Here is a 12921-nt window from a genome sequence, read left to right on the forward strand (position 1 = left end):
GAATGATTGGATGATTGAGGGTCAGATTTAGACTATTGTACTTAGAAAATATTGAACTTACTTGGCAGATATGACCAGTTTGTCCCAATGAGCCTTGATATCATCATCTTCTGGTTGTTCCACGACGTACAAGCCATCAAATTCCAGCCGTCTTGCAATCTCCTTCTCACGTTTGAAAATAGCCAGCGGAACCTGACAGGAACAGCGACACAAGTTGTAGAGAGAAAATATAAATACAACAACCTTCTAGAACAAATTGGTACTCAAAATAAACTATCTTCACTTCTGTCTCATTGTCTGGCAAATGTTAAGTGAATGGTTTTTGTCTGTTTATTTACATTTTAGTCTTTATTTGTGACGACTGTTCACTAACACCATAGACGAGGAGGATTTTTAAACATGGTATCCTGCTTGAAAATGAACTTTTGGATAGGAAACCGTGGTCGCTTAACTCAAAACAGTATCTTGACATTACTACAGGTATTTTCAAACTTTTACTTGTTAAAACATGATGTGGAAGGCTCAGAACGTTTGGAATTATTTTGTCTCTTCTGATTCACAAATTAAAAAGCCGTCTTCTGTTGCAAAATTTTATGAGTGAAAACTGCCAATGTGATTTATAGTGAAAAGAGACATTAAAATGATCACCTTGAGATGGTAGTAAGCAATCAACATGGCCAGAGACACCAAAGAGTGAAGGCATGCCATCAACCTCATCACATGTGCCATGTAGTAGAAGTCTTCATCTACATGCACAAGTTCTATGGGGTCTTCTTCATCACCTCCTGGAAACCACAAACAAGTCAAGACTGATGAAAAGTCAGAGAGCATGTTTAAGAGCCCAACGTAAATATTTTATAATAGCTTTTATTTGGTAACAGCTTATACCCTATATGGGAAATTCGCTAAAATCAGCTATTTCAAAACATATTTTACAGGATTCAGCAGTTTTTCCATAAATTGGGCAAAAAAGAGTCTGTTGGAGTAAAAGAAATTAACAGTACATTTTTCCCTTTAGAAATTGATTTTGTTTGGCAAAACAGTTTTTCTGATATAAAAGTTATTCAAATTTCTTAGTGATTATCATTGTGTTACATTGTACCTTCTTCACCACTGCCTAAGCCATCCCCGCCGTCGTCCTCAGCACCAGCTCCACTGCCACTACCTTGGATCAGCTCTTCCATCAACTCCTCTACAGACCCTGGCTCTGCGGCTCCGTCATCATCCTCTCCCAACGTCGTTACCTACACAAGCACAACACCACCCAGGATTTGAGAGGAGATCTTAGTAAAAATCCAATACAGCACACCATGACATTGATATTTAATAAGTAATTGCTTTTTACTAAGTATTGCTTTAAATGCTCAGTGATCACAGACTTTTGTCACGGTTTTTAATAGTTTATGACAGGGGAGCGAGCTGGTCTAGTGGTAGAACAGGGGACTTCGGCCCCTGAGGTCCCACGTTCAAATCCCGCCAATCGATTTTATCTTAAGTGATAATGCCACAATCCCTAGGTATAGCTTGAAGTAATGTGAAAAAAAATCTGACAAATTTAAGTTTATGATAAGAATAAAAAGAACAGGTTAAATCTACCAATTGCAATTGTTAAGGTGAAAAAAACTCTATCTTATTCTAATTTGAATTTGCTAAATATGAAGTTGCTATGAATTCCTAAAAACTAAACTGTGTTGTAAAGCCTGGAACCAACTGGATAAAAAATATTCAGTTTATGAGCACCTCTGGCTTTTCTAGTACCTATACAAATTGAAAATTTCCTTACAATTCTACAAGAAAATGTAGTTAAATTTTCAATTTTCTAACTTGAAAATGTGTGACATTGGCTTGCTGTACTTTTGTTTGATGTGTGCTAATTTGGTTATTGTGATTTTATTTGCTGTGGAGTTAGCATGTAAATATTCTGTAATAATGACAATTCCCATTGTATGCATATTCTTAAAGGCCGAAAAGGAGTTAGAATTTAAATTACACACATTCTCTACATTTACAATTTTTACCTTGTAGAAGAGCAAGATGAAGTTGATACAGAAGGCCAAAACCAAGGCGACATACTTGAGATTGTAGAAGTTCCTAGCAAGGTAACTCACAATACGCTGAGTGTAGCTGTTGAAATCAATCTGGAAAATACATCCAAACTATAGTACCATGTTTGTGAAACTACCACTTATTATAAGCTTTAATATCTTTTGATACACATAAAATATCAAAGTGTCTAAAATAAGAGTGAAAAAGAGTGTTATTTTACAACAGCACATCTAGTGAGTGGCAGGCTGATTCATCTACATACTAGGGATGGACGGGATTGAATTTTCAGTTCGGGACGGGACGGGACGGGATTTTTATTTCCTTCCCGATTTTCGGGACGGGACGGGACGGGATTTTTTTTCTGTGCATAAAAAGAAAGTACTGTATTGCAGTTACCAAAAAAGACATACGAAATCAATTTTTACCATTTGTGGCACTGATCTATAAAATCAAAAAATGGGTAACAATTTACAGGTACCTATAGAAACTTGTGACTCCCGGTCACGGGGTGATCGCCTGTATGACTCACGGTCACGGCGCAATCGTCGTCATGACTCGCGGTCACAGCGCGATCGTCGGTATGACTCGCAGTCACGGCGCGATCGTCGGAATGACTCCGCGGTCACGGGGTTATCGTCGGTATGACTCGCGGTCACGGCGCGATCGTCGGTATGACTCGCGGTCACGGCGCGATCGCCGGTATGACTCCGCGGTCACGGGGTTATCGTCGGTATGACTCGCGATCACGGCATGATCGTCGGTATGACTCGCGATCACGGCTCGATCGTCAGCATGACTCCGCGGTCACGGCGCGATCGTCGGTAGGACTCTACGGTCACGTCGTGATCGTCGGTAGGACTCCACGGTCACGTCGTGATCGTCGGTATGATTCGCCATCACGGCATGATTGTCAGTATGACTCCGCGGTAACGGCGCGATCGTCGGTAGGACTCCGCGGTCACGGCGCGATCGTCGGTATGACTCGCGGTCACGGCGCGATCGTCGGTATGACTCGCGGTCACGGCGCGATCGTCGGTATGACTCGCGGTCACGGCGCGATCGTCGGTATGACTCGCGGTCACGGCGCGATCGTCGGTATGACTCGCGGTCATGGCGTGATCGTTGGTATGACTCGTGGTCACAGCGCGATCGTCGGTAGGACTTCGCGGTCACGGCGCGATCGTCGGTTGGACTCCACGCAAGACTCCACGGTCACGGCGCGATCGTCGGTAGGACTCCGCGGTCACGGCGCGATCGTCGGTATGACTCGCGGTCATGGCGTGATCGTCGGTATGACTCGTGGTCACAGCGCGATCGTCGGTAGGACTTCGCGGTCACGGCGCGATCGTCGTTATGACTCCGCGGTCACGGCGTGACTGTCGGTATGACTCCGCGGTCACAGCCCGATCGTCGTTATGACTCGCGGTCACGGTGCGATCGTCGGTCCAATAATCGCGGCCACGGCACGATCGTCGTTATGACTCCGCGGTCACGGCGTAATCGTCGAAATGACTTCGTCTCCTGCGTTCGCGGACCTATCGCTCGCAATAACGGCGTTATCGGCACTCGCGAAGCGGAAAAATCGCCGACGATCGGACCAAATCCCGTCCCGAAAAATTCCCGAGTCAATTGTAATCCCGTCCCGATAATCGGGAATATTTTTTTCCCGAAAAATTCCCGAAATTTCGGGACCCGTCCATCCCTACTACATACGTACACTTTAAAATCTGCTACAGCTGGTTCTAGTGGGTCTATTTTAAGTATATAAAATTGAATGATAGTGTTAAAAGAGTGTGTTTATATAATTTCAAGCTCGTGGGAGTTCTGGTACCTGAGATATGGCTGAAGGCTCGGTGGACACTTCTTGCTTGGTCTCGGCCTCCACTGCAGCCATGACAGCTTGTTGTTGTGCAGCGACCTCGGCCACAGCTGCGGCTTCTCTACGCGCAGCTTCTCCTCTGCACAAAGTACAACCACATACAGGCAATGGTCAGGACACCAGATAAGCTTCCTACCACCAGGGATGAATGGGATTGTTGACGAGGAACAAATCTCTATACTGTATGATTTTAATCTAAGTGGAAAATTGTTTACAGCTCCTAATAGATGGGATGTCTACAACAGACAAGTCAATAACTAATACTTTGTTAGATCTCAATAGAAAGTTATAATATAAGTTATTGTTATAAACTCAAAGCAACTCACCCAAGCAGGTCAGCCAGTGTGATGTGCGGAGTTCCTTCGCCACCTTCTCCTTCAGCCTTGTGCTCTTCCCCTCCTTCACCTTCAGGCAGTGGTTCTCCTCCCTCTCCTTCACCACCAGGTGATGGTGGGGAGCCTTCGTGAGCTCTAGTCCTGTTTAACATGAAAAACTAATCAAAAAGATACAATACAACAGTATGACACCCTGTTGGACTGCTCAAATAAAATGTAAGATTTACTTTGGAATCAATTTATTTACTATCTTCAGAGTAACAATTGAACTAAATGTAATGAATGTTTTATTGATTTTCTTCAAGATGCCTCATGACTTTTGGCCAAAGTTAACCATTGACCAATTTACCTAATTCCTAGTCTTGCGTCAATGACACTTGCAAACAATAGTTGCTCATTTTTGTAAAAAAAGTTGTATGGATTTTATTTGACATGGCGCTTGAATGAAATTGAAACTACTTGGTCAGATGATCTTATAATATTCAAACAAATTATATTTGTGTACGATGAATTTTCTAAATAACTCTAATACGTGACCTTGGAGCATACTTCTAGCCTAAGTTATAGTCAAGTGTTCCTTAAAAGTGAATTGCAGAATTTACTGGCAAAAAAATCAAATGAGTTAATTATTATTCTTAGAATAAATCAATAAATTAATTGATGTTTCAGAGTCTCAAATCTTAAAACCACAAGAACTTTGGAAAAGTTTCAGTTTTGAGATTCCATTGGCGAGTTCAAACTTAAAAGCGTGATTTAAATCTAAGTATTGATTCAATGATGTATTGATCTCATATTCCGTTTTATGTAGGTCTGAATATTTTTTTTTTATAACGTTTTTGGTTTAAATTGTACAGCCATGTCATTATTTATAACTATATATTTTTATTAACTTACGTACAGTTAGTCAAGTTTAGTTCATGGTTAAATGACAAGTAATTTTTCTAGTGTCTTATCTATTTTCTTTGACTCATTTAGTTAAACATACAAAACAATACTTAATGTTACTCACTGTCCTGTGTCGTCCTTGCCTCCATCGCCTTGAGCGTTGCCTTCGTCCGAGGGAGGTAACGCTGGTAACACTCGCAAAGGTCCGATCCTCCCCTCTTCTACCACCTCCACTACGGGCTCCTCAACCACTGGTCCTCTCATCAGAGACATGATCAGACCACCGATGTATCTGTCAAATCGCAAAATAATGTGATTCTTTTGTTAGTTATACTTAATAAAAACTACTGACTTAAATAACTACTGACTATGAATAATAGCATTTACGTAAAATTAGTAAAATTTAGTGAGAATTGGCAAGTTAGATTAGTTAAATAATTTAAAATAAACATGTTCTATCCATGATTACCTACATACGACTAAGTGTTGTGCAAAATATTGTCTTCTGAGGAGGAGCCCAGTTGGGAAACACTTAAATACCTCAAACTAACCTAGCCTGCACTTTTAAAGGGGTGGTCTTCATACAGCAGTAAAGTAGTGTTATACATAGGAAATTATTATGATTACAAAACTTTAAAAAAATACTTACTTGAGTACAACAGAAACACTGTAACCAGCGTAGTAGAACATGTAGAAAAAGATTTTGAAAAACCCGAGCAAGAGTTCTACTGGTGTCATTTGCTGCATTTCCCCGATCTTGGCCTTTATGTTGGAGGGAGAGAACATACCCAGCAAAAAGTATAGTCCGTCCTTCACAGCTGTCAAACTCCTTCTGATTGGGTCCTTAGCGTTCCTGAAACCAAAATATTTGCATGAAAAAATTTCAGATAAATATTAGAGGACCACTAAAACGGTAAGTTTTTCCCTGTATGTGTCGGATTACTGAGAGTTTGATGTATACATATGATTTTAAACCCTGATAGATAAAAAGTTCTGAAAATAACACTTTATTATTTGAAGGAATATATTTGAAAATATAGTTGTAGATTTTAAGGTTACATTAAAAATAATGTAAAAAAAAACTGTAGATTTCTATGAACCAAGATAGATAGGTTTTACTGTATGCTGGTGTATGAGTGGCCTACTCACTTCTCATCTTCATCTTCAGCCATGTAGGCATACGCTGCCTTCCTCGCCTTGCCACCACCACCGCCTCCGTCATCCACTGCCATCAGTCCACTGGCGTGCTGCATCTCAAAGATGGCGTCCTCGCAGAAGTTAACGAACGCCTCCAGCTTCTCCTTGTCTCCACCCTCTGTTACGATAGAGTAAAAGAACGCCCTCTTTGACTCCTGGGAACAGAGACACGAGGTGAAAGGACTACAGCTCGGTGGGGAATATCTTATACTATAAATAGCACAAATACTAAGTAAAATTGATGTAAAAACCGTCAACATCGATGGTATTTTTAAAGTCTTATTGTCATCAAACAGCATCAAGATTACATCAATTTGATTTCAACCTGTAATGAAAAAATTCATTCAATATTTGAGAAACATTTGAAAAATAACAACACATGTCATAAATCAATAATTTTACGTGGTGTAAAACAAACAATATGTTGAGTAAAATAAATAATAATGTTAACTTTAAGTAAAATGTACATGAAATTGATATGACAAATGAAAGAAAATGCACAAAAGTATGAATGTTTTAATTTTTACCAACATTACTGATAACCCGTTACTTGGTTCTCAAACTTAACACCCTTCCAGCTCACTTCCTCAGAGTTTGTGGGACTCTACTTTACTCTGTACGATCATGTGTGAATTTATATCCACTCTACCTTAATTTGAGGCTTCTCCCATTGTTCAATGTTGGATTCCTTAATCTCAAAGTAGACTCGTTCAATGCGCTTACTGCCACCCATGATCTCAATCCTGCCCAGGAATGGTTCAAAGTAGTTCAAAACACTTCCTGCTGTCTCCAAAAACCTTGCCAGCCTGCACAAGAGATTCACATCATAATCTGTTACACTATAAGGAATATTCACATACAATTTTACAACTACATCTACTTTCACAACAATGATTTTGATTTTAAAATTTACAGAAAATAATGAAATAAATAAAAGTAAACACAATATTACAAGCCTTATCGTTGTTATGTTGCGGAATCGTGTGTAAAATTGCTAAATGCCCATTTTTATTTGAGCCTTCATATCAAAGAGGGTGGAGGGGGTGCAACTACCTCTCGGGCTCATATAGCACGTCGCATGCAAACCGCAAACCTGCTCAGATATATGAATTAAAGCTATTAAAGAGTATGTGTACAATGATAATTAATTACCTAGGTTCATTTGGCATGTGCTCGGAAAGATTTGTCAAGAGCACAGCCAAGTTGAAGCCAATTTCTTTTGAGGGCTCGTGGAATCGATCCGTGAATGTAACATAATCGATCTTGCCGTCGTGGTTTGTTTCACAACAAGATAACATGAACTCAATCTCTTCTCTGGAAAACAAAACTTATAAATAATAAGAATATAAAAAATATAAATCAGTTAAATGGTTCAATGATGACTAATTAGAAATCGTAATATATAACTAATAAATGAATGAATATTTATTGTTTTCTTTACATAATATTACAGAATAAGATGAATACAATAAAAAAGGGACCAATAATATATCCAAAAAGAACTTTTTCCACACATATTTTTAAAATATGTTAGAAACAACAAAGAATATTTTAGTAAACATTAAAATAGCCGTACTTACGGAGTATAGCTTTTTTGCTGTTCCATCTTTTCTTTGAAGTCCTTGGGGAAAACCCATCCTTCGTTGTTCACATCAATTTCCTGTAATTTAATTAGTATCGTAATAAGTCATAAACAAAAAGGATGTTAGAGCTGATCAAAAACAACATTCCGTCACAGTCTTTTATTGACATTATCTGTGAAACCTTTCCAACATATCTTTATTTAAAGAAATACATAACATGCTTTTTATAAAAATTTCCAATGCATGATGACTTTTTGACAGCTTTTCTCCAATCAATGGTTAGGTTCTACATAGCTTAGTGTCTTGTTTAACTTAAAACATAACTAGCATACATTATTTTTGTGAGTTGTTGTGTCTCTCTAAGTTCATAGGATTCAAGAATAAATAAGACGAATTACACTAGTTTGAGTTAAATAAATTTGTCCATAATATGAACAGTACAATAGACTAATATAGTGATTGTGCATTCGTTGGTTTGGTTATATCTATATCTCTAAGTAAGTTTATGTTGAAAAATAACTTACAAGGAAACTGGGTGAACTGGTCAGGTCTTTCAGCTTCAAGAACATGTCAAAATACTTCAGGATCAACTGCAAAAAAAACATTGATGATATTAGCTCTAGATTATTTATTAAATTTAAGTTTAAATGGCTCAATCTGTCAAGACCCAAGATGACAACGTAGATTTAGTCAAACAAAGCAATTGACACATCTATTAAAAATAAAACACTAAACTAGAATCTTACAAGCTGATTATAAGGCTAAAACCAAGAATAAATAATCTGAACAGTCACAAACAATCCAAGAAGTTCATTTTGCTTTGAAAAATGTACATTTATTTGGTTTATTGACTTAGTCAACTGACATAGTTCTGTAGAGAGACCTTCTAGCATCAAAATCTATTTTAAAAACTATTTTTTGTAATAATCACCTCAACATTAGACGCAGATTCTACGAGCGTGTCCACCATCTGTTTTCCAATAGTACCGTTCACGACATTACCTACACAACAAAACAAAAATGTTTAATAGCAATGAACAACAAACCAACAATGAACAATTATTAATTGTAAGGCTACAAAATGGCTGTCAAGTAAAAAATATAAGCAGTAGAGTAGCATTTTAGATTCAAATTAGTATTACCATTTGTTATATATGACTCATGCTGTACAGTCTAACCTTGATATAACGAACCTCAATACAACGAATTCCTTGATATAGCGAATTTTTTTAAATCCCCTAGAACTCTCCATAAGACACAATGTATATTTTACCTCTACATAACGAACAAACAATAACAACGACCTTGATTTAACGAATTTTTCGTGATTTCGGCTGAAATAAGACACCTCAATATAGCGAATTTATCATTGTCAGATCCTCTACATTGCGAATTTAACCTCTGCATAACAAATTGTCTACGTCTTTCCCTCGATATAACAAATCCCCCACCCCATTATTGTTTTTGAAAAATCTGTTTCTTTATCAAATGAAATGGAAAGGTGACGTCATCGCTTGCGCTAACATTCGTCTGCTCTGTTTTACGTGGTTTTACACATCTCTGTCTGCTTTCGCTGCGCGCGCTATGTTGCAACTGAGAACTGAACTGATTTCATTCACTGAGGACTGATGACGACGTAATGTTTAGTAAGCTGTGAAACTATGGTGAATTGTACAATTTTTGGATGAAGAGAAACCTAAGAAAGAATATAAAAACAAAACCAAAGAGAAAGAATAGCAACATCGTTATTTTAACATTCCTTTTTCGAGTGTTTTTATTATCTTTATGTTGGCTATGATTATACACTTTTATAATGTCTTATCTAATAATTTACTGTATTGTTTTCAATACGATTTGTTTCAACTAGCAACACCAATGCTATAGTTAATGATTATTATTGACATTCCTCTGTTGTGATAAATCAGTACTGTACATACTGTAAGTAGCCTACTGGCCTATCACGAGCCGTAGCTTACAAAACTTTCTACTACTGTTTTGTTTTGTTCTTTACATGGTTTATGACTACGCAATACAGTGTTTGGCTAGGTTTTAGGAGGGTTAAAACAAGCTGTGATTTTAAACTTACATCTTTTAACCCGTACAAAGGTCAATGCCATTGTCATGATTGCGCAATATTCAAGATCCCTCCCCTTTATTATGCCGGATAATTTAGGTTCTACTGTACAATGTCAACACTGTACTGCAAAGTATTGTAGCCTATGCTACTTTAATTGTGTTTTCCTGATGTCTAACCCTATATTGACCGACGCCGGTTCTGAACCTCGACTTAGCGAAATTCCTGCAAACATAACCTCTATATAACGAACCTCGTTTTAACGAAACCCTTGATATAACGAATATTCAGTTCGGTCCCTTCAGATTCGTTATACTGAGGTTGGACTGTATAATGTTTGTTATCTTTCTACAAGTCATTTGAGGTATTATATTAAAATAACTGATAATAGTGGTAATAAAATAACCTCTTTCATGTCAGCCACCAGCCACTAGCTAAACAATCACTATTACTTAAGTAGTTTTTTGGAATATAAAGGCAATGGTGACAATGCTTTTGGGTTGTATTTAGATTTTTAAAAATCAGAAAGATTTTGAAACTAGAGAAACCATAACAAAATACAAAATAATGAACTTATTTGCCATTGTGTTTTGAATGATTTGTAAGGTTAGAAACATCTTTACTCTTCATCGTTGTTACATGTAGAAACATGTTATGTATGAGAAAGCACTGTTACCTTCAAGCATGGACAGCATCATTGTGATCATGTCCTTCTGAAGGTTGAGGAGCTCCTTCAGCAGATCCACCTGGCTGGAATGTCTGGACAGTTTGTCCTGCATGTGAGAGAACAGGAAGAGAAAACCTCCAACAGCGTCCCACAACCTCAACAATACAACAAACAGTCAATTAGTCAACAGAAGCAGCACCTATACATGTGTATCACTAAAGCTTTAAGTGATTTAGCTCAAGCTAACCCTAACCACACCATTAAAATAAGGTTTTACCACTTTTTTCAACGTGAAATTTTAACAAAACTAAGCAGGGTGGGAAATTTTTTAAGTACAAACAGTAAAATTATTTAATTATCTTTTACCTACTAACTTTCGCACAGACAAAACTTCTTAAACCACCAAACAAAATGTTAGTCATCTTTTTCATGTCACATTTTTAGTTTTTCTCCATAAACACTATCAATGATATATTCTGTAAACCAAACAGAAAAACTTTTGTATCCTATTGCTATGAAGGATTTATCCCCAAGCAAAGTACCAAATTCAAAATTTTATCTCGATTGTAAGGGTGTCACAATGCAGTACATTTATAAAGTCTGAACTACTAATTTCTGCAGAGTCTGAGGAATTGCATCCAGCGTTTGTCGTACAAAGATGGTGATTTGGCCACAATATGTGTATTGATTGTTAGGATGGTATGTCTCTTCTAGTGTTATATTCTGTGTTCGCTGGTTAATCCCTACTGATTTAATCTTAAATCTATGTTTCAACCAGGGCCGCGTTAAGGGTCAATGGAGCCCTTGGCAAACTCAAAAGCAGCGCCCCCCTTTTTTTAGTGCGGGCGGTAGATGGACGTGCATTGCCTGCCAGGCACCTTCCAACCACCGGCGCCCCTGGGCATATGCCCAGTCTGCCTGTTTATAAAAGCGGGCCTGATTCCAACAGATTGCTACTAAAATAAATCAGGTTTTTCTGGGGAAGTTTTGAAATCATAATTCTCCGGTACAACACATTCACGCATGATTCCTGGTAATCCCGAAATTCCTATCCTGTGGTCACCCTGCAGGAATAACTCTTTAAATAACATTTGGTAAGTGTACCTGGAATGTGCCAGTGCTTGCTGGTTCTGTGTGCAAGGACCTTGAATGACTTCAGACAACGTGTTGAACACCTGACTGGCCACACCAATGGCCTTGAAGAAGTTGGCTTTACCAGCAGGATCTATCAACTCCTTGCTGGAGTAGTGCCAGTAGAAGTCCATTATAGACTCCTGCAACCAGAATAATCTGCTGTCAAAATGGAAGTATACTGTTTCGGTTAAGATGAGGGAAAATTCTTTAAATTGATACTGGTTTCTATTAACTCTGAGTTCTGAGATCTCCGCAAGAGTAACACAATCAAACTTACTTTGAGTAAATTGTCAATAGTTATTTTGTCTTCGACTAAATAGAGTTTATTTATACTGTATAAAAGCACAAAAATGTTATTCAGTTTTTTAAATTATTATGGTTGTCATGAACAATGAACAACTAAAGAATTTAATTTTTGTAATCAAATTGGATTTTTGTTTTATTGTAAAGAGGTTAAAAGTAGCATAGTAGTTTGGCTGCAGATTTGTCGGGACTTCCATGATGTTTGTGATAATGGACTGGAGAGATAAGGAGGACACAAACACTGACTGATGGAAGTGATAAGAGTTTGGACTTGATTTCCCTTTAGTTTAATGAGCTGCAGACAAGCCATGTCAGGCTTTTGCAGCATGGTGTATAATGATCTGTAAAAATGTGTGTTCAATTTGTTTCAAATAAATAAATACTTACTTACTATCCATGTAAGTGTAACTAGACAAAAACAGCTGAAAGCTATACATAAACTGCAACCTAGGAGTCTAGTTTAGAAATATTAGGCTTGGTCTATTAGCTCATCAGTGTTGTTTGGTAGACCAATAGGTCTGTCTATGGCCGAGCAGTCTAAGGCACCCTGTCATGGTCAGGTATAACCCCCAACAGGCAAGAGCATGTGTTAAAGAGTCTCAGAGGCGTAAGCAAACCTCCTAGAAGACACATATTTCTAAGTTAAAATCGATGTTCCATTCTCTACGCGCAACGTTTACCGTTCCAGCGTGTAACTTGAAATTGGAGTGTTTATCCATAGAATTTTTCATCAACCCACAATTTCTCTAATAACCTCCAACAAGACTCATGTATCCATGGTAAAATATAAGTTCCATTCTCTCCGTGTAACATCTGCA

The 12921-nt window shown here is 38.0% G+C and overlaps 1 protein-coding gene across 2 annotated transcripts in view; it reads right to left on the minus strand.

Annotated features, from left to right (window-relative positions):
* LOC129001661 (ryanodine receptor) overlaps positions 1 to 12921 on the minus strand; it is a 168616-nt gene that overhangs the window by 6689 nt on the left and 149006 nt on the right. For both annotated transcript variants that reach the window (XM_054429036.1, XM_054429037.1), the window contains 16 exons: positions 11771 to 11940; positions 10676 to 10821; positions 8857 to 8927; positions 8450 to 8515; positions 7923 to 8002; positions 7495 to 7656; positions 6992 to 7148; positions 6295 to 6497; positions 5795 to 5998; positions 5270 to 5437; positions 4252 to 4401; positions 3878 to 4004; positions 2019 to 2138; positions 1103 to 1244; positions 649 to 785; positions 62 to 192 (listed from right to left, as the gene is read on the minus strand). In XM_054429036.1, coding sequence (XP_054285011.1) covers positions 62 to 192; positions 649 to 785; positions 1103 to 1244; positions 2019 to 2138; positions 3878 to 4004; positions 4252 to 4401; positions 5270 to 5437; positions 5795 to 5998; positions 6295 to 6497; positions 6992 to 7148; positions 7495 to 7656; positions 7923 to 8002; positions 8450 to 8515; positions 8857 to 8927; positions 10676 to 10821; positions 11771 to 11940 — 2234 coding nt within the window. The remainder of the gene's footprint in view (positions 1 to 61; positions 193 to 648; positions 786 to 1102; positions 1245 to 2018; positions 2139 to 3877; positions 4005 to 4251; positions 4402 to 5269; positions 5438 to 5794; positions 5999 to 6294; positions 6498 to 6991; positions 7149 to 7494; positions 7657 to 7922; positions 8003 to 8449; positions 8516 to 8856; positions 8928 to 10675; positions 10822 to 11770; positions 11941 to 12921) is intronic.

The sequence above is a fragment of the Macrosteles quadrilineatus genome, unplaced genomic scaffold (assembly GCF_028750875.1).
Source record: "Macrosteles quadrilineatus isolate MER2022 unplaced genomic scaffold, UCM_ALF_1.0 Scaffold_8__2_contigs__length_117827958, whole genome shotgun sequence".
In the NCBI taxonomy this organism is placed as follows: domain Eukaryota; kingdom Metazoa; phylum Arthropoda; class Insecta; order Hemiptera; family Cicadellidae; genus Macrosteles; species Macrosteles quadrilineatus.